Genomic DNA, 21,622 nt, shown 5'->3' with positions numbered 1-21,622 from the left:
ATTTTCATAGTTACATTCTCAAAAAATTCCAGAAGATTAGTCAAGCATGATTTCCCCTTCGTAAATCCATGCTGACTCGGACCTATCCCGCCACTACTATCCAAATATGCCGCTATTTCATCTTTTATAATTGATTCCAGAATCTTCCCCACCACTGATGTCAGACTAACTGGTCTATAATTGCCTGTTTCTTCTCTCCCTCCTTTCTTAAAAAGTGGGATAACATTAGCTACCCTCCAATCCGCAGGAACTGATCCTGAATCTATAGAACGTTGGAAAATTATTACCAATGCGTCCATGATTTCTACAGCCACCTCCTTAAGTACCCTGGGATGCAGACCATCAGGCCCTGAGGATTTATCAGCCTTCAGTCCCATCAGTTTACCCAACACCATTTTCTGCCTGATGTGAATTTCCTTCAGTTCCTCTGTTACCCTAGGTCCTCTGACCACTATTACATCTAGGAGATTGTCTGTGTCTTCCCTAGTGAAGACAGATCCAAAGTACCTGTTCAGCTCATCTGCCATTTCCTTGTTTCCCATAATAATTTCACCCGTTTCTGTCTTCAAGGGCCCAACTTTGGTCTTAACTAATTTTTTCCTCTTCATCTACCTAAAGAAGCTTTTACTATCCTCCTTTATATTCTTGGCTAGCTTACCTTCAAATCTCATCTTTTCCCCCCGTATTGCCTTTTTAGTTATCTTCTGTGGCTCCTTAAAAGTCTCCCAATCCTCTGGCTCCCCACTCATCCTTGCTACGTTATACTTCATCTCTTTTATTTTTATACTGTCCTTGACTTCCCTTGTCATCCACGGTCGCCCCTTACTCCCCTTAGAATCTTTCTTCCTCTTTGGAATGAACTGATCCTGCACCTTCTGTATTATTCCCAGAAATACCTGCCATTGTTGTTCCACTGTCATCCCTGCTGGGGTATCTTTCCAGTCAACTTTGGCCAGCTCCTACCTCATGGGTCCATAGTCCCCTTTGTTCAACTATAATACTGACACTTCCGATCTTCCCTTCTCCCTCTCAAATTGTAGATTAAAACTTATCATATTATGGTCACTACCTCCTAATGGCTCCTTTACCTCAAGCTCCCTTATCAAATCTGGCTCATTACACAACACTAAATCCAGAATTGCCTTCTCCCTGGTAGGCTCTAATACAAGCTGCTCCATCTCTCCGGCATTCACAAACTCCTTTTCTTGGGGTCCAGTACCAACCTGATTTTCCAAGTCTACCTGCATGTTGAATTCCCTCATAAAAACCGTAGAATTACCTTTGCGACATGCTAATTTTAACTCTTGATTTAACTTGCACCCTATATCCAGGCTACTGTTTGGGGGCCTGTAGATAACTCCCATGAGGATCTTTTTGCCCTTACAGTTTCTCAGTTCTATCCATACTGATTCTACATCTCCTGATTCTATGTCCCCCCCAGCAAATGACTGAATTTCATTCCTCACTAACAGAGCCACGCCACCCTCTCTGCCAAGCTGTCTGTCCTTTCGATAGGATGTATATTCCTGAATATTCATTTCCCAGCCCTGGTCCTCTTGCAGCCATGTCTCTGTTATTCCCACAACATCATAATTGCCAATTTCCAACTGAGCCTCAAGCTCATCCACTTTATTTCTTATACTCCATGCATTCATATATAATACTTTTAGTCCTTTTAAAGTAATACTTTTACTCCCCTCACCTTTCCCATCGATTCCTATTGCACTCGGCCATACTCTCCGATCCCCTCCTGATCTTTCTGCCCCTTTAATTCTGTTGTCTTTCTTAACTTTTCTTATTCTTTCATTCCCTTTAACTCCATCCTTATATTTCCCCTCCCCCCCCCCCCCCACCCAACTACTTAGTTTAAACACACCCGTGTAGCAGTGGCAAACCTGCCAGCCAGAATGCCGGTCCCTCGTCCGTTAAGGTGCAACCCGTCCCCTCTGTACAATTCATCCTTGCCCCAAAACAGATCCCACAGGTCCAAGAATCTAAATCCCTGCTTCCTGCACCAGCTCCTCAGCCACACATTCAGATCCCCTATCTCCCTGTTCCTGTCCTCTCCAGCACAAGGAACTGGAAGCAAACCCAAGATAACCACCCTGGAGGTCCTGCTTTTCAGCCTTCTTCCGAGTTCTCTGAAGCCACGTTGCAAAATGTCTCTCATCTTCTTCGCAACGTCATTTGTACCGACATGCACCACCACCTCCGGCTGATCACCTTCTCCCTTGAGGATGCCCTGCAATCGGTCTGTGATGTCCTGGATCCTGGCACCAGGGAGGCAACACACCATCCTTAAATCTCACCTGTTGCTGCAGAAACCCCTATCTGTACCTCTCACTATGGAGCCCCCTACTACCAGAGAGGATGCAGAGGTGATTTAACACCATGCTACCTAAAATGGAATGTTTCAATAATGAGGAAAGACTGGTTAAGGTGAGTTTGTTTTACTTGTAATGGAAGAAGCCAAGAGTGGATCTGAGAAAGAACTTCTTCACTCAGAAAATGGCTGGAATCTCAAGAATACTACCTGAATGGATGGTGGAGACAAGTACTCTCAACATCTGAGAATTATCAAAATGAGCACTTGAATTGCCAAGACTATGACTGTTGGTTCATAAAAGACTATGAACCAACAGTACTGAACAGGATTTATATAGGATGCAACTTGGAGTTGGCATGAACATGGTGGGGCTGAGCCTATTTCTGTGCTGTATCACTAACTTCAAAATAACATACAAGAAAGAAACTTCATATGACTATGCTCAGTAATAGACATGCTAGAAAAAACATAGGTAAAACATGAACAGAACAAAAGAGTTCAAGTATATTTGAATGGGAATGTGAACATTTTTCTCCCCCACCCTCCAGTATTATCATGGTTCACTAATATTAACTTGTCACCAGTTTTCCATTCTCAGCTGACACAAAGAGACAAAAGAATCTACAGCTGTTCTACAATTCAAAGATAGTACTGCACAATTCAGAAAAAAACATGATGGCATAAATAAAATCATTTTAATTGTAAACCCAACTGTCACACTAAGATTTTTATGACAATAATACCTCAATAGCTAGCTGGTGGAATACCTAATACCACTATCTTTTTTGCATTCAACTCAAGAGAGCAAATGCATAGTCGTAATAGTCTGACAGCTGCTTGTTCTAGGAATAGGATCCCTTTCTTGTACCGTCAAGCTTTAGTTTGAGTCCACTGATAACTGACCTCCCACTAGGGAGAGTTTGATATATTATTTAAAAATACACACATATATTCCTCCTCAAACAGACCCAGACACACAGATCAAACATTATCAGCATTCAATCCTGCAACCAGAACAGCTGTAACCAGAACTCAGCTGATCAACCAGCCTGAAAATGGCTGGTACTACCTTCCATTTAATAAGTAATTTCTATTTTATTTAAATACAGATCTATATTCTGTTCTACTCTGCCTTATGGAGCACAACTTACTTTGCAACTCAGCTGTTATAAAGATTACCTTGGTCTTTTAAAATACAAACCAAAATACTCACAGCTTTTTGCATTTTGTGTATGTGCAATCCTGGGCTTCTTCCAAACAGCTTCTAGAGGCATCGGTCAGTATCCCAGTAGTAACTGCATGGTGATCGTGATCATGCTTTGATTACAAAAGCCTGCGGGCTTCAAGCCAAGTGCCTAGGCAGCTTAACAAATGCTCTGCATAGGGTATTTTACATCGTCACTTCTACATGTACGCTTACGATTAAAAGCCACAATTCCATGGACACAATTTAACAGACAATATCCATATTATGGATTCCAAGACAAAAATTCTAACAGCCACAATTTGAACCCACCATTCCTGTTTCCTTACAGTTCCCCCCGCTAACCCCTCTGTCATGAACCACCCCCCACTGATTTGGAAAGCTCCATGTATTTTGAATATAATAACGAGATGTCTGGTGCACTGCACACATCAGCCACTATTTTCAGGCACATAAAAGAATAACTTGCACAGAGCAACTTTGAAAGGGATCGGATTACTTCCAGTTTAAATCTAATCCACATTAAGATTTAAGAAGAATATATAGGATAGGGCTATGACTATCTATACTCCAGATAAAAACATTACTTCCATACAGATTTAAATTACCCTTAATATTATATCAATCCAGAGAAACAACAAAATATGAACAGGTTCCATGAAATGACCTCCAGTCACTTCACTGATAAGTATGAATACAAAGATCTCCAGTGAGTCAGATCTTTTACTCACTTACTTTAGACATGCCGACACAGCACCAGTAATTGGGCGGCAGAAGTTGTACGGATTATCTGCAAAAGAGAGGGATGGAGAATTCCGAGCAGACTGCAAAATGACAGAACATTGCAGAATAAGGAATAAGTCAATTCTGGAGACAACAAAGGCCTGGGCAAGGTTTTCATGAACATGGACAAAGATTGGGGCAGAAGTAGGCAACCTTTGTTTTCATTATTCCAAAATTATATCTCAAATTAAACTGTGCCATACAATTTAGGATAATCAACTGAAATTGTTCTGCATTCTAAATCATTCTAATTAGGCACAGTCCTTTGTTAAGTGCAGTTTAGCTGATATCACTCCAAATGGCCAAAAACAGCATGCACATGTACTCAGAAGTAACACCTTAGAAAAACCAACTCAATATGGTTCTATTCTAATAAAACTCCAGAGAAATCTGTTGGCTCCAATTATTCAAAAATGGACTTTCAAAATATGAAAAGATAAATACTACATAATTAGCCCTCAATACCAAAATTATATCAAAACACTGTTTAATGCAGTGAAATCAAAACCAGCCCTTATTTTTACATTTTGCTCAAGCTCTTTTGTGGTAGACGTCATTTTAATAGAACATAAAGCAGCACAGCACAGAAACAGGCAACTTGACATCTATGGCCTGTACATGGTCTATATACCTTGCCTTGCCCTTTCATGTACCTGCAAATATCCCCTTAATTGTGGCTACCATGTCTGCTTCAACCACCTCACATGGTAATGCATACTCTACGTGTAAAAATAAACTTCTGCCCTCTCATCTCAAAGCTATTCTCTCCAATATTTGTCCATCCTGTCAATGCTGCTCAATTTTATATTCTGTCAGGTTCACCCCCAGCCTTCAATGCCCCAGAGAAAACAATCCTAGTTTGTTCAATGAGAACAGTAATGCTAATACTCTAAACCAGACAGCATCCTCTTCTGCACCCTCTCCAAAACCTTTATAGTCTTCTGTAATGCAGTGACTAGATCTGTGCCTAATACACCAAATGTGGCTTACTAAGTTTTATACAGTTGTAACATGATGCTGTCTTTTCCACTCAATTTCCAATGCAGATTGGGAGACCACTTCGCCAAGCATCTACGCTCTGTCCGCTAGAACAAGCGGGATCTCCCAGCGGACACCCAGTTTAATTCCACTTCCCATTCCGATATGTCCATCCATGGCCTCCTCCACTGTCGGGACAAGGCCACACTTAGGTTGGATGAACAACCATTTATATTCCATTTGGGTAGCCTCCAACCTGATGACACAAACATCAATTTCTCAAACTTACAGTAATGCCTCCACTTCTCCCCCTCACCTTCACCATTTTCCATCCCCTTAACCCTCTCTCATGTTATCTCCTGCCCGCCCATCACCTCCCTCTGGTGCTCCTCCCCCCATCCCCTTTCTTCCACGGCCTTCTGTCTCTTTCATTAATCAACTTCCTAGCTCTTTGCTTTATCCCTCCCCCTCCAAGTTTTACCTATCGCCTGGTGTTTCTCTCTCTCATCCCCCCACCTTTCAAATCTACTGCTCAGCTTCTTTTTCTCCAGTCCTGCCGAAGGGCTTTGGTCCAAAACATTGACTGGACTTTTTTTTTCCCATAGATGCTGCCTGGCCTGCTGAGTTCCTCCGGCATTTTGTGTGTGTTGAATGTAGAAATCTACAGCACATTACAGGCCCTTCGGCCCACAATGTTGTGCCGACCATGAAACCTACTCTAGAAACTGCCTAGAAATTCCCTACCTCATAGCCCTCTAGTTTTCTAAGCTCCATGTGCCTATCCAAGAGTTTTTTAAAAGACCCTATTGTATCTGCTTCTGCCACCGTCGCTGGTAGTGCATTCCACGCTCCTACCACTCTGTGTGAAAAATGTACCCTTGACATCCCCTCTTGTATCTACTTCCAAGCGCCTTAAAACTATGCCCCCTTATGTTAGCCATTTCAGCCCTGGGAGAAAGCCTCAGGCTATCCACATGATCAATGCCTCTCATTACCTTATATACCTCTATCAGGTCACCTCTCATCCTACAGTGCTCCAAGGAGAAACAGCCAAGTTCACTCTACCTGTTTTCATAAAGAACACTCCCCAAATTGAGGAAATCATGTCTCAAACCTGTTGAGCATTTCTTCAAAGAGGCAACTAAGCAGATGAATGAGGACAGTGAGACATTGGATGTTATCTATATGGACTTCAGCAAGAACTTTAACAAGGTTTCCTTGGGAAGCTAGTCTAGAATGTTAGATCACAGGTGATCCAGGGACAGCTGGCTAAGTGGATACATAATTGTGTTGCTCGACTTTCCAGCATCTCCAGATTTTCTCTTGTTTGTGCTACTCAATACACTGACCAAGACAGGCACGCCATACATCTTCTTTACCACCCTGTCTATTCGTGTTACCACTTTCAGCCGTGGACTTGTATCTCAAGATTCCTTTGTGATAAATGTTCCTAATGTTACCGCCAATCCCCTTACATTTCACTTTCCAAAAAGCAACATCTCACATTTTTCCTGGTTAAACTCCATCTGCCATTTCTCCACCCACATTTCCAACTGGTTTATATCTTGCTGTATTTTCTGATAATCTTCTTCACCATCCACAACTCCAGATTTAGATTAGATTATGAGGACACGCAGTCCTCGTTTATTGTCATTTAGTAATGCATGCATTAAGAAATGATACAATGTTCCTCATCGTCCCTCCATTCCTCTGATCCCTCATCCTCCCCTAACCCCACTCTCCCAGATCCCAATCCCCCTCTCCCTCCTGAGACCTCCCACCCTTCACCCTCCTCTGACCCCACGTCCAACCCTTGTCGTGTCTTCACCATCCCCTCTGACCTTCCCCTCTCTGAGGCAGAACGTTCTGTTCTTAGCAAGGGCCTCATTTTTGTCTCCCTCCGTCCAAACCTCAGTAAGTTCCGTGCCCGCCATGACGCTGAACTCTTCTTCCATCACCCACGTCTCCAAGCCTACTTCTTTGGCAAGGATTCCCCTCCCCTTACTGAGGACCCCTTCTCCCGTCTTCAACCCTTGTCCTCCTCCTCCTGGGCACCCCACCCAGGCCTTCTGCCTGCACTCGATCTTTTTATCTCCAACTGTCGCCGAGACATCAACCGTCTCAACTTCACCACTCCTCTCTCCTGTTCCAACCTCACTCCCTCTGAACACACTTCCCTCCACTCTCTCCACACTAATCCCAATCTCACCATCAAACCCGCTGACAAAGGTAGTGCTGCAGTAGTCTGGCGGACGGACCTCTACCTCACTGAGGCCAAACGGCAGCTCTTTGACACCACCTCTTACTTACCCCTGGAACAAGACCCCACCAAAAAACATCAAACCATTGTCTCCCGTACCATCACCGCCCTTATTTACTCTGGAGACCTTCCATCCTCAGCCACTAAACTCATAATTCCCACACACCATACCGCTCGGTTTTACCTCCTCCCCAAGATCCACAAGCCTGACTGTCCTGGTAGCCCCATAGCTTCTGCCTGCTCCTGTCCCACTAAACTTGTATCTGCCTACCTGGACTCCATTTTGTCACCCATAGTTCAGTCCCTCCCCACCTACATCCGGGATACATCCCATGCCCTCCACCACTTCAATAACTTCCAGTTCCCCAGTCCGAACCGCTTCATTTTCACTATGGATGTCCAATCCCTATACACCTCCACTCCCCATCAAGAAGGCCTCAAAGCCCTCCACTACTTTCTGGATAACAGACCTCACCAGTTCCCCACCACCACTACCTTCCTCCAGTTGGCGGAACTGGTTCTCACACTCAATAACTTCTCTTTTGGCTCTTCCCATTTTCTCCAGACTAAGAGTGTAGCTATGGCAACTCGCAAGGGCCCCAGCTATACCTGCCCCTTCGTTGGTTATGTGGAACAGTCTGTGCTCCAAACCTATTCTGGTACTGCTCCCCAACTTTTCCTTCGGTACATTGATGACTACATTGGTGCTGCTTCCTGCACCCATGCTGAGCTCATCAATTTCATCGACTTTACTTCTAACTTCTACCCAGCCCTCAAATTCACTTGGTCCATCTCGGACCCTTCGCTCCCCTTTCTCGATCTCTCGGTCTCCATCTCTGGAGACAGACTGTCCACTGACATCTTCTACAAGCCCACTGACTCTCATAGCTACCTCAACTATACCTCTTCCCACCCCGCCACATGCAAAAATGCCATTCCCTATTCCCAGTTCCTCCGTCTCCGCTGCATCTGCTCCGAGGATGAGGTTTTCTGTTCCAGGACATCTCAAATGTCCTCTTTCAATAAGGATCATGGTTTCCCTTCTGCCGTCATCAATGATGCCCTCACCCGCATCTCCTCCATTTCCCGCACTTCAGCTCTCACCCCATCCTCCCGCCACCACAACAGGGACAGAGTTCCTCTTGTCCTCACCTACCACCCCACCAGCCTCCAGATCCAGCACATTATCCTCTGCAACTTCCGCCACCTTCAACAAGACCCCACCACTAAGCACATCTTTCCCTCTCCACCCCTCTCCACTTTCCACAGGGATAGGTCCCTCCCCACGGATCTCCCACCTGGCACTTATCCCTGTAAGCGCAAGTGCTACACCTGTCCCTACACCTCCTCTCTTGCCACCATTCAGGGCTCCAAACAGTCCTTCCAGGTGAGGCAACACTTCACTTGTGAGTCTGTTGGGGTCATCTATTGCATCTGGTGCTTCAGGTGCGGCCTCCTCTACATCGGTGAAACCCGACGCAGATTGGGGGACCACTTCATCGAGCACCTCTGCTCCGTTCACCAAAACAGACAGGATCTCCCAGTAGCCACCCAGTTCAACTCTGCTTCCCACTCCCATTCAGATATGTCCATATATGGCCTCGTCTACCGCCATGATGAGGCTAAACTCAGGTTGGAGGAGCAACACCTCATATACCGTCTAGGTATTCTCCAGCCCCTTGGTATGAACATAGAATTCTCCAACTTCCGGTAATTCCTTCCCCCTCCCTTCCTCTATCCCTATGTCACTCTGCCCCCTCCCCCAGCTGCCTATCACCTCCCTCATGGTCCCGTCTCCTTCTACTACCCATTGTGTTTTCCCCTATTCCTTCTTCACCTTTCCTGCCTATCACCTCCCTGCTTCCCCTCCCTCACCCCTTTATCTTTCCCCTCACTGGTTTTTCACCTGGCACCTACCAGCCTTCTCCTTCCCACCCTCCCCCCACCTTCTTTATAGGGCCTCTGCCTCTTCCCTCTACAGTCCTGACGAAGGGTTCCGGCCCGAAACGTCGACCGATCTTTTCCACGGATGCTGCCCGACCTGCTGAGTTCCTCCAGCGTGTTGTGAGTGTTGCTTTGACCCCAGCATCTGCAGATTATTTTGTCTTTACAATGTTCCTCTAGTATGATATCACAGAAACACAAGACAGACCAAGACTAAAAAAACTGACAAAAACCACATAATTATAACATATAGTTACAACAGTGCAAAGCAATACCGTAATTTGATAAAGAACAGACCATGGGCATGGTAAAAAAAAAGTCTCAAAGTCTCAAAAGTCCCAATATCTCATGCGGACAGTAGAAGGAAGAAAACTCTCCCTGCCATGAACCTCCAGCGCCGCAAACTTGCCAATGCAGCACCCTGGAAGCATCTGACCACAGCCAACTCTTGAGTTCGTCTGAAAACCTTGAGCCTCCGACCAGCCCTCCAACACCGAGCACCGAGCACCATCTCTGCCGAGTGCTTTGACTCCGACCCCGGCCGCCAAGCCACAGGCAAAGCCGAGGATCCGGGGCCTTCCCCTCCGGAGATTCTTGATCGCACAGTAGCAGCAGCAGCGAAGCGGGCATTTCAGAAGTTTCTCCAGATGTTCCTCCGTGCTTCTCACGTCTGTCTCCATCAAATCAGGATTGTGCACGGCATCCTACTTGACAAATACAGATATCATTCACCGGAGAGGCCACCCATGCTGCATTGTGCTGCCATCTTCTCCTCCTCCTTTTGTGTAATCTGGAAACTTTCTAATCAGATCATCTACAGTTTTGACCAAAATAACTTCCAAACACTAATCCTGGTGGAACACCACTGGTTACAGTCCTCCAGTCAGGCTAACCCTCCAACACTAACTATCTTAATCTTCTGGATCACCCCATCATTAGAGACCTGTCACATGCCCTACTAAAGTCTGCACAGACAACAACCATTACCTTACAATCATCTTCATCACCTCCTGAAATAACTCAATCAAGTTCACAAGATATGATCAGCCTCATATAAAGCCATGTTGTCACTATTAAACACATGCTTTTCCATGTAAGTAAATCCCATGTCTGAGAATCCTTTAAAATGGTTACCATACCATTGATGTAAGGTTCACCAATTTATAATTTGCTGGATTATCTAAACAAAGAATCAACATTGACTACTCGAGTCCTCTGGAAACTCATCAACACTCCAGTAATCTCCTTTCTTGATTCTCTGAATAACCTGGAACAGAACCCATCAGGCCCTGGGCCTTGATCCGTCTTAACATTCTTCAATAGATCCTTCTCCTTGATATCAACATACTCTAGAATATCAGCATACCCCAAAATAATCTTACTACCCTCCAGGCCAGCCCTTCTCCTTGATGAATACCAATACAAACCAGTAATTTAGTACCACACCTGCTTCCTCTGGCTTCAGGCACAATTTCCTACTTTAGCCTTGAATGGTCCTACCCTCTCTAGCTACCCTTTGTTCTTCCTCCATGCATAACATGTCTTGCTTATTCCTTAATCCTCTTGTCCAGGACACTACCTTTTAAATCTGTACTCATAAAGCACTCACAAACAGAATTTTTCCACTTAAAAGGTTAAATTAAATGAAATCCAATTGCATTATATTTAATTTAATCTTTTCTTTTAATTTCACCCTCCTTTCAAAAATATGCATCTTATTCAATACCATTTTAAATGACATACACCCCATATCGTGTAAAAATCGTTGTAATTGATTATGAAATCACAATACATAGGTATTACCATCAGCTTCAAGGTAAGCACAGCCCAGCACATCACACAAACCAATCTTCCATCCTTGGACGCACTTAACACCGCACGCTGTCGGAGCAGTGCTGCCAGGATAATCAAGGACACGATCCACCCAGCCAACACACTTTTTGTCCCTCTTCCCTCCAGGAGAAGGCTCAGGAGCTTGAAGACTCATACAGCCAGATTTGGGAACAGCTTCTTTCCAACTGTGATAAGACTGCTGAACGGATCCTGACCCGGATCTGGGCTGTACCCTCCAAATATCCGGACCCGCCTCTCAGTTTCTTTTGCACTACCTTACTTTCCATTTTCTATTTATGATCTATAATTTAAATTTTTAATATTTACTATCGATTTGTACTCCAGAGAGCATGAAGAGCAGAATCAAATATCGCTGTGATGATTGTGCGCTCTAGTATCAATTATTCGGCGACAATAAAATATAAAGTATAAAGTATCAGATCATGTTACTGGAGGTTCAGAAATACAATCTTGTTTTAATAATTTTCAACCCACAGAAACCTCAAAAAAATCTCCAGAATCATTGAGGTGTAAACCAATTTACATACCATGTATTAAATCACCAACAGACAACCCCATCCAAAGCTACTAGGAAAGCAATAGCTAAGTAGACAATAAAAAACTCCAAAATAGTTCAGACACATGACCTTTTATCTCAATTTTTCATTTTTTTGCTTTTCTCACCACAGATGTTGCCTGGCTTGATGAGCATTCCCAAATTCTCTGATCTATTTCAGATTTCCAAAATGTAGTATTTTACTTTCCAAACAACCAGCCAGAGGCTCTATAAGAGCACAGTTTTATATACTTCAACACAGCTGGAGAAGTTGGGATTACTTTAGAAAGAAATGGGGGATAAAAGATATTACAAATGGATTGGCACAATTTTTCAAATATATCATGGAAAAATAATTGTGATACAGTATTTCTGCACACTTACCATAATTTCACTATATTCATGTATCCTTTCAATTTCTCCCTGCAAGGACAAATTTTAAAATTAACCATCATACATATCAAAAATTGTAAATGAATTACTCCACAGAAAAAGCACATAGGCGAAAGTATGAGAAAGCATACTTAAAACTACATCTTCCTCTTTAAACAGACTGCAGAAGACTAGGTAGCCTATAATATCCAAACAATTGTACAAGTAATACTATAAAACTGTGAAGATCACACACAACCAGAGCCCCTGCTTAGAGGCCAAAATGTACAGGAAATACAAGAACATGGTGGGTTGCAGATTTTCTTTTAAAAACATTGATGCAGAGGAAAAAATAGTTTTGAATATGCATTTATACAGGGATGAAAGTAATACTATTAAAAGGAGATTTTTTTCCCCTTTTTTTAAAAAAACAGTCAGAGAGATACAACACAGAAAAAAGGCCTTTCGGTCCTTCGTCCATACCAACCATCAATCAGATATTTACACGAATCAGACATTAATTCCACATTTTATTCTCACCAAATTATACCAATTACCAAACCACACATATCTGGTTTGTTCATCCTGCAGCATGTGGGAAATCAGGGATACTTCCAGTGTCCCTGACGACTGTGTGTGCAGGAAATGTGTCCAGCTGCAATTTCTGGCAGACCGCATTGAGCGGCTGGAGCTGCGAATGAGTTCATACTGGAGCATCCGCGATGCTGAGAAAGTCGTGAATAGCACGTTCAGTAAGTTGGCCACACCGCAGGTAAAGGTTACACAGGCAGAAAGGGAATGGGTGGCCACTAAACAGCGTAGCAGTAGGCAGCTAGTGCAGGAGTCCCCTGAGGTCATCTCCCTCCTAAACAGATATACTGTTTTGGATACTGTTGGGGGAGATGTCTCAACGGGGAAGGCAGCAGCAGCCGAGTTCACGGCACCATGGGTGGCTCTGCGGCATAGGAGGGAAGGAAAAGGAGTGGGAAAGCTATAGTAATAGGGGATTCAATTGTAAGGGGAATAGATAGGCGTTTCTGCGGCCACAAACGAGACTCCAGGAGGGTATGTTGCCTCCCTGGTGCAAAGGTCAAGGATATCTCTGAGCGGCTGCAGGACATTCTAGAGTGGGAGGATGAACAGCCAGTGGTCATGGTGCACATAGGTACCAATGATATGGGAAAAAAATGGGATGAGGTCCTACAAGGTGAATTCAGGGAGTTAGGAGATAAACTAAAAAGTAGGAGTACAAAGGTAAAAATCTCTGGATTACTACCAGTGCCACATGCTAGTCAGAGTAGAAATAGGAGGATATATCAGTGGCCATCAAACTTTACAACTCCTCCCTTGAAGGGTCAGACACCCTGAGCCAATAGGCTGGTCCTGGACTTACTTCCTGGCATAATTTACATATTACTATTTAACTATTTATGGTTTTATTACTATTTATTACTTATGGTGCAACTGTCACAAAAACCAATTTCCCCCGGGATCAATAAAGTATGACTATGACTACGAATACGTGGCTTGAAAAATGGCGCACGGGGGAGGAATTCAAATTTCTGGGGCGTTGGAGGAGGTGGGACCAGTACAAACAGGACGGTCTGCACCTGGGCTGGACGGGAACCAATGTCCGAGAGGGAGCGTTTGCTACTGTTGTTCAGGAGGATTTAAACTAATAAGGCAGGGGGATGGGAACAAGTGCAGAGAGACAGAGGGGTGTAAAATGAGGGTAGAAGCAAAAAGTAGTAAGGTGAAAAGTAAAAGAGGCAGGCCGGCAAATCCAGGGCAAAAATCAAAAAGGGCCACTTTCCAACATAATTGTATAAGGGCTAAGAGTGTTGTAAAAGCAAGCCTGAAGGCTTTGTGTGTCAATGCAAGGAGCATTCCTAACAAGGTGGATGAATTAAAAGTGCAGATTGTTATTAATGAATATGATATAGTTGGGATCACGGAGACATGGCTCCAGAGTGACCAAGGATGGGAGCCGAACATTCAGGGATATTCAATATTCAGGAGGGATAGACATGAAAGAAAAGCAGGTGGGGTAGCATTGCTGGTTAGAGGGGAGATTAACACAATAGAAAGGAAGGACATTAGCCGGGAGGATGTGGAATCGATATGGGTAGAGCTGCATAACATTAAGGGGTAGAAAACGCTGGTGGGAGTTGTGTACAGGCCACCTAACAGTAGTAGTGAGGTTGGGGATGGCATTAAACAGGAAATTAGAAATGCATCCAATAAAGGAACAGCAGTTATAATGGATGACTTCAATCTACATATAGATTGGGTGAACCAAATTGGTAAGGGTGCTGAGGAAGAGGATTTCTTGGAATGTATGCAGGATGGTTTTCTGAACCAACATGTCGAGGAACCAACTAGAGAGCAGGCCATTCTAGACGGGGTACTGAGCAATGAGTCCCCGTCTAGAATGGGTTAATTAGCAATCTTGTTGTGAGAGGCCCCTTGGGTAAGAGTGACCATAATATGGTGGAATTCTTCATTAAGATGGAGAGTGACACAGTTAATTCAGAAACAAAGGTTCTGAACTTAAAGAATGGTAACTTTGAAGGTATGAAGGTGAATTAGCTAAGATAGACTGGCAAATGATACTTAAAGGGTTGACGGTGGATATGCAATGGCAAGCATTTAAAGATCGCATGGATGAATTACAATAACTGTTCATCCCAGTCTGGGAAAAGAATAAACCAGGGTAGGTAGTGCACCCATGGCTGACAAGGGAAATTAGGGATAGTACCAATTCCAAAGAAGAAACATACAAATTAGCCAAAAAAAGCAGCTCACCTGAGGACTGGGAGAAATTCAGAGTCCAGCAGAGGAGGACAAAGGGCTTAATTAGACAATAGATAATAGATGCAGGAGTAGGCCATTCAGCCCTTCGAGCCAGCACCGCCATTCACTGTGATCATGGCTCGTAATCCACAATCAGTATCCAGTTCCTGCCTTATCCCCATAACCTTTGATTCCGCTATCTTTAAGGGCTCTATCCACCTCTTTCTTGAAAGCATCCAAGAGACTTGGCCTCCACAGCCTTCTGGGGCAGAGCATTCCATCCATCCACCACTCTCTGGGTGAAAAAGTTTTTCCTCAACTCTGTTCTAAATGGCCTACCCCTTATTCTTAAACTGTGGCCTCTGGTTTTGGACTCACCAATCAGCGGGAACATGCTTCCTGCCTCCAGCGTGTCCAATCCCTTAATAATCTTATATGTTTCAATAAGGTCCCCTCTCAGCCTTCTGAATTCCAGAGTATACAAGCCCAGTCGCTCCAATCTTTCGACATATGACAGTCCTGCCATACCGGGAATTAACCTTATGAACCTACGCTGCTCTCCCTCAATAGCAAGAATGTCCTTCCTCAAATTTGGAGACCAAAACTGTACACAGTACTCCAGGTGTGGTCTCACCAGGGCCCTGTACAGCTGCAGAAGGACCTCTTTGCTCTTATACCCAATTCCCCTTGTTATGAAGGCCAGCATGCCATTAGCTTTCTTCACAGCCTGCTGTACTTGCATGCTTGCTTTCAGTGACCGATGTACAAGAACACCTAGATCTCGTTGTACTTCCCCTTTTCCTAACTTGACACCATTTAGATAATAATATGCCTTCCTGTTCTTACCACCAAAGTGGATAATCTCACATTTATCCACATTAAACTGCATCTGCCATGCATCTGCCCACTCACCCAGCCTGTCCAAGTCACCCTGCATTCTCACAACATCCTCCTCACATTTCACACTGCCACCCAGCTTTGTGTCATCGGCAAATTTGTTAATGTTACTTTTAATTCCCTCATCTAAATCAGTAATATATATTGTAAACAGCTGCGGTCCCAGCACTGAACCCTGCAGTACCCCACTGGTCACCGCCTGCCATTCCGAAAGGGACTCATTAATCGCTACTCTTTGTTTTCTGTCAGCCAGCCAATTTTCTATCCATGTCAGTACTCTGCGTCCAATACCACGTGCCCTAATTTTGCCCACTAATCTCCTATGTGGGACTTTATTAAAGGCTTTCTGAAAGTCCAGGTACACTACATCCACTGGCTCTCCCTTGTCCATTTTCATAGTTACATCCTCAAAAAATTCCAGAAGATTAGTCAAGCACGATTTCCCCTTCGTAAATCCATGCTGATTCGGACCGATCCTGCTACTGCTATCCAGATGTGTCGTAATTTCATCTTTTATAATTGACTCCAGCATCTCTCCCACCACAGTCAGGCTAACTGGTCTATAATTCCCTGTTTTCTCTCTTCCTCCCTTCTTGAACAGAGGGACAACATTAGCCACCCTCCAATCCACAGGAACTGATCGTGAATCTATAGAACATTGGAAAATGATTAAGACCATTAGGTCCCGGGGACTTATCAGCCTTCAGACCCAACAGTCTATCCAACACCATTTCCTGCCTAATATAAATTTCCTTCAGTTCATCCATTACCCTAGGTCCTTTGGCCACTATTATATCTGGCAGATTGTTTGTGTCTTCCCTAGTGAAGATAGATCCAAAGTACCTGTTCAACTCATCTGCCATTTCCTTGTTCCCCATAATAAATTCACCCATTTCTGTCTTCAAGGGCCCAATTTTGGTCTTAACTATCTTTTTCCTTTTCACATACCTAAAGAAGCTTTTACTATCCTCCTTCACATTCTTGGATAGTTTACCTCCGTACCTCATTTTTTCTCTGCGTATTGCCTTTTTAGTTACCTTCTGTTGCTCTTTCAAAATTTCCCAATCCTCCAGCTTTCCACTCGTCTTTGCTATGTTATACTTCTTCTCTTTTATTTTTATACTGTCCATTACTTCCCTTGTTAGCCACGGCCTCCCCTTACTCCCCTTAGGATCTTTCTTCCTCTTTGGAACGAACTGATCCTGCACCTTCCTCATTATTCCCAGAAACACTTGCCATTGTTGTTCCTCTGTCATCCCTGCTAGGGTATTGTTCCATTGAGCTCTGGCCAGCTCCTCCCTCATAGCACCATAGTTCCCTTTGTTCAACTGTAATACTGACACTTCCGAGTTTCCCTTCTCCCTATCAAATTGTAGATTAAAACTTATCATATTATGGTCACTACCTCCTAATGGCTCCTTTACCTCGAGGTCCCTGATCAAATCCGGTTCATTGCACAACACTAAATCTAGAGTTGCATTCTCTCTGGCAGGCTCCAGTACAAGCTGTTCTAAGAATCCATCTCGGAGGGACTCCACAAACTCCCTTTGTTGGGGACCAGTACCAACCTGATTTTCCAAGTCTACCTGCATGTTGAAATCCCCCATAACAACCATAGAATTACCTTTGCGACATGCCAATTTTAACTCTTGATTTAACTTGCACCCTATATCCAGGCTACTGTTTGGGGGCCTGTAGATAACTCCTACCCTTAGAATTTCTCAGTTCTATCCATACTGACTCTACGTCTCCTGATTCTATGTCCCCCCTTGCAAAGGACTGAATATCATTCCTCACCAACAGAGCCACCCCACCCCCTCTGCCCATCAGTCTGTCCTTTCGATAGGACATATACCCTTGAATATTCATTTCCCAGGCCCTGTCCACTTGAAGCCATGTCTCTGTTATTCCCACAACATCACACTTACCAATTTCCAACTGTGCCTCAAGCTCATCCACTTTATTTCTTATACTCCGTGCATTCATATACAATACTTTTAATTCATTACTCCCCTCACCTCCCATATCAATTCCTATTTCATTTGTCCATACTGTACGATCGCTTCTTGAGCTTTCTGCTCTGTTGATTCTGCTCTTTCTTAACTTTTTTTATTCTCACTTTCCCTTTAACTCCATCCTTACATTTCCAGTTCGTCCCCTCCCCCCCCACTACTTAGTTTAAACACACCCGTGTTGCAGAGGCAAACCTGCCTGCCAGAATGCTGGTGCCCCGCTTATTAAGGTGCAACCCGTCCCTTTTGTACAATTCATCCTTACCCCGAAACATAGCCCAATGGTCCAGGAATGTAAATCCTTGCTTCCTGCACCAGTTCCTCAGCCACACATTCAGATCCATTATCTCCTTGTTCTTGCCCACTTCAGCATGAGGAACTGGAAGCAAACCAGAGATAACCACCCTGGAAGTCCTGCTTTTCAGCCTTCTTCCGAGTTCTCTGAAGTCATGCTGTAGAATGTCCTTCCTCTTCTTCCCCACATGATTTGTGCCGACATGCACCACGACTTCCGGATGTTCCTCTTCACTCTTCAGGATTCCCTGCAATCGGTCCGTGACATCCTGGATCCCGGCACCAGGGAGGCAACACACCATCCTTAAATCTCGCCTGTTGCCACAGAAACCCCTTTCTGTACCTCTCACTATGGAGTCCCCTACAACCACGGCTCTGCCTGACGTCTGTCTCCTCGGCTTTGCTTCAGCGCCAATTGTTGACTCGCAGACCCGACCGCCTCTCAGGCTGGCATCATCTTCTGTCCCGACAGCTTCCAAGAGGGTGAACCTGTTTACGAGAGGCACATCCCCCAGGGTCTCCTGTACTTCAAGCATCCTTTCCTTCCTCGCCCCCCTTATCTCTTCCGGTATCCTCGGTATAATGACCTCACTGTAGGTCCTGTCCAAAAAACTCTCGTTTTCCCAGATGAACCTAAGGTCATCCAGTTGCCTCTCCAGTGCTGCAACACGGTCCTTCAGAAGCTGAAACTGGACACATTTTCCACGGGTGTAGGAGCCAGAGGCACTATCAGTGTCCCTGACCTCCCACTTCATGCACGCAGCACACTGAATCAGCCTAGCGGTCATCTCTTCACCACTTCTCACCCTCTCCAACTGTGGCGTAGTCTCCTCTCTCAGCCTCCTTGCGAAGACTCTCGAGGGGTCCTCACTTGGAGTGAAGCTCGTCCTCAGCCTCTCGAGCCAAAGCCTTCCTACTCTGTCTCCCTCTGCTCCATCGCCCGCTCCGTCAAACTGCTCTCTTTTAAATACCCCCACTGACTCACAGACTGACTTGCACGCACTTACGCAGTCCTATCCCAATCAACCGCCAAGAAAAATGGCTGACTTCCACAAACTGCTCTCTTTTAAATACTCCCGCTGACTCACAGTCATTGAAAGTGGGCATGCAGGTACAGCAGGCAGTGAAAAAGGCGAATAGTATGCTGGCATTCATAGCAAGAGGATTCGAGTACAGGAGCAGGGAGGTACTACTGCAGTTGTACAAAGCCTTGGTGAGACCACACCTGAAGTATTGTGTGCAGTTTTGGTCCCCTAATCTGAGGAAAGACATTCTTGCCATAGAGGGAGTATAAAGAAGGTTTGCCAGATTGATTCCTGGGATGGCAGGACTTTCATATGATGAAAGACTGGATCGACTCGGCTTTTACTCGCTGGAATTTAGAAGATTGAAGGGGGATCTTATTGAAACGTATAAAATCCTAAAGGGATTGGACAGGCTAGTTGCAGGAAGATTGTTCCCGATGTTGGGGAAGTCCAGAATGAGGGGTCACAGTTTGAGGATAAAGGGGAAGCCTTTTAGGACAGAGATTAGGAAAAACTTCTTCACACAGAGAGTGGTGAATCTGTGGAATTCTCTGCCACAGGAAACAGTTGAGGCCAGTTCATTGGCTATATTTAAGAGGGAGTTAGATATGGCCCTTGTGACTAAAGGGATCGGGGGTATGGAGAGAAGGCAGGTACAGGGTTCTGAGTTGGATGATCAGCCATGATCATACTGAATGGAAGTGCAGGCTCGAAGGGCTGAATGGCCTACTCCTGCACCTATTTTCTGTGTTTCTATGTTTCTATGGGATGAGGAGGGTGTGCAAGCACCACAAAGGTAGCAGCAGAGGTCAGTACTGAATCCTGATTTCTGGTATAATGAGAATGTGGCTCTACTAGCTGCACCACTGGTCTGTATCTTTGATAATGCTGATAATAAATGGCATTGCTGCAGAACATACATCTTGCATTCAGAGTTCTATTTTCAAAATGTATATAAACCCTTGGCCAATCCTACATATCCATCAGATGCACTTGTACTGCCATCATGCAATGGAGAGAAAAGTGGAACAAAATTACAGGCAGACATAGGGGGAATACTGTGGATTCCAGTTAATTGGGCCATCGGTTAATGAGGACATCTGCTTATTTGGGAAAACTCTTAACAAACAGAAACCAATCAAGAAAATAGCCCGTATTCCCTTTGTGTACTTGGGACATTATGCCACTTAATTGGGGCCGGAGACTGTTGCTGAACAGTTTCTAACTATCATCAGACATGTGGCTGTTAGACCTTTATTGGCTACGCAGGCACTGAAAGTGTTGGCGTTGGAGGCCTACCAAAGTTTGAAGTGCGAGTATAAAAAAGGCAGACTCAGGTAAAACCTGTCTATTTTCGGCAGCTCAGGCAGGAGGAGTGCAAGTGTCAGTGCCAGAGTCCTATGGAAATTGGGCAAGGATGAAAGAAGCTGATTCAGGCAAAGCCAGTTCATTGGGGCTGCGCAGGCACAGACAGTGTCTGTGTCAGAGCCCTAAAATCAGCTGCAAATAAAAGCAGGGTAGGCTCAAGCAGAGCAGCCATTGTCGGAGCGTGCCTGTGAAAGAGTGTGAAGGCTTAGGCTTAACAGGCTTCAATGTGAACAAGTGGAGGAACAGTTAAGAAGAAAAAAGCGGTTTTTGTTCTTTTTTAGTTTAGTCAGGATGGAATGCTGCTCCTGTCAGATGTGGGAATTCAGGATATCTGATTGTTTCTCTGATGAATACGTCTATGGAAAATGAACTCAACTTCAGTACCTAACTGACCAGGTCAGGGAGTTGGGAGCTGGAGTGGAATGTACTCAGGATCATTTGTTCAAAAAAGGTAGTAGGGATAGTCCGGGTAATTATACACCAGTGAGCCTTACGTCTGTGGTGGGAAAACTGTTGGAAAAGATTCTTAGAGATAGGATCTCTGGGCATTTAGAGAATCATGGTCTGATCAGGGACAGTCAGCATGGCTTTGTGAAGGGCAGATCGTGTCTAACAAGCCTGATAGAGTTCTTTGAGGAGGTGACCAGGCATATCGATGAGGGTAGTGCAGTGGATGTAATCTATATGGATTTTAGTAAGGCATTTGACAAGGTTCCACACGGTAGGCTCATTCAGAAAGTTAGAAGGCATGGGATCCAGGGAAGTTTGGCCAGGTGGATTCAGAATTGGCTTGCCTGCAGAAAGCAGAGGGTCGTGGTGGAGGGAGTACATTCAGATTGGAGGATTGTGACTAGTGGTGTCCCACAAGGATCTGTTCTGGGACCTCTACTTTTTGTGATTTTTATTAACAACCTGGATGTGGGGGTAGAAGGGTGGGTTGGCAAGTTTGCAGACGACACAAAGGTTGGTGGTGTTGT

General features: G+C 44.5%; 1 protein-coding gene across 1 annotated transcript in view; it reads right to left on the bottom strand.

The window, feature by feature from the left end:
• LOC140200692 (uncharacterized) overlaps positions 1–21,622 on the bottom strand; it is a 409,587-nt gene that overhangs the window by 343,789 nt on the left and 44,176 nt on the right. Inside the window, exon 2 of the mRNA XM_072264267.1 lies at positions 12,269–12,307. Within this exon, the coding sequence (XP_072120368.1) occupies positions 12,269–12,271 (3 nt within the window). The 5' untranslated portion in view covers positions 12,272–12,307. The remainder of the gene's footprint in view (positions 1–12,268; positions 12,308–21,622) is intronic.

Source organism: Mobula birostris, chromosome 1 (assembly GCF_030028105.1).
Source record: "Mobula birostris isolate sMobBir1 chromosome 1, sMobBir1.hap1, whole genome shotgun sequence".
NCBI lineage: Eukaryota > Metazoa > Chordata > Chondrichthyes > Myliobatiformes > Myliobatidae > Mobula > Mobula birostris.
Note: the sequence above shows the minus strand (reverse complement) of the source record. Positions and strands in the feature narration are given on the sequence as shown.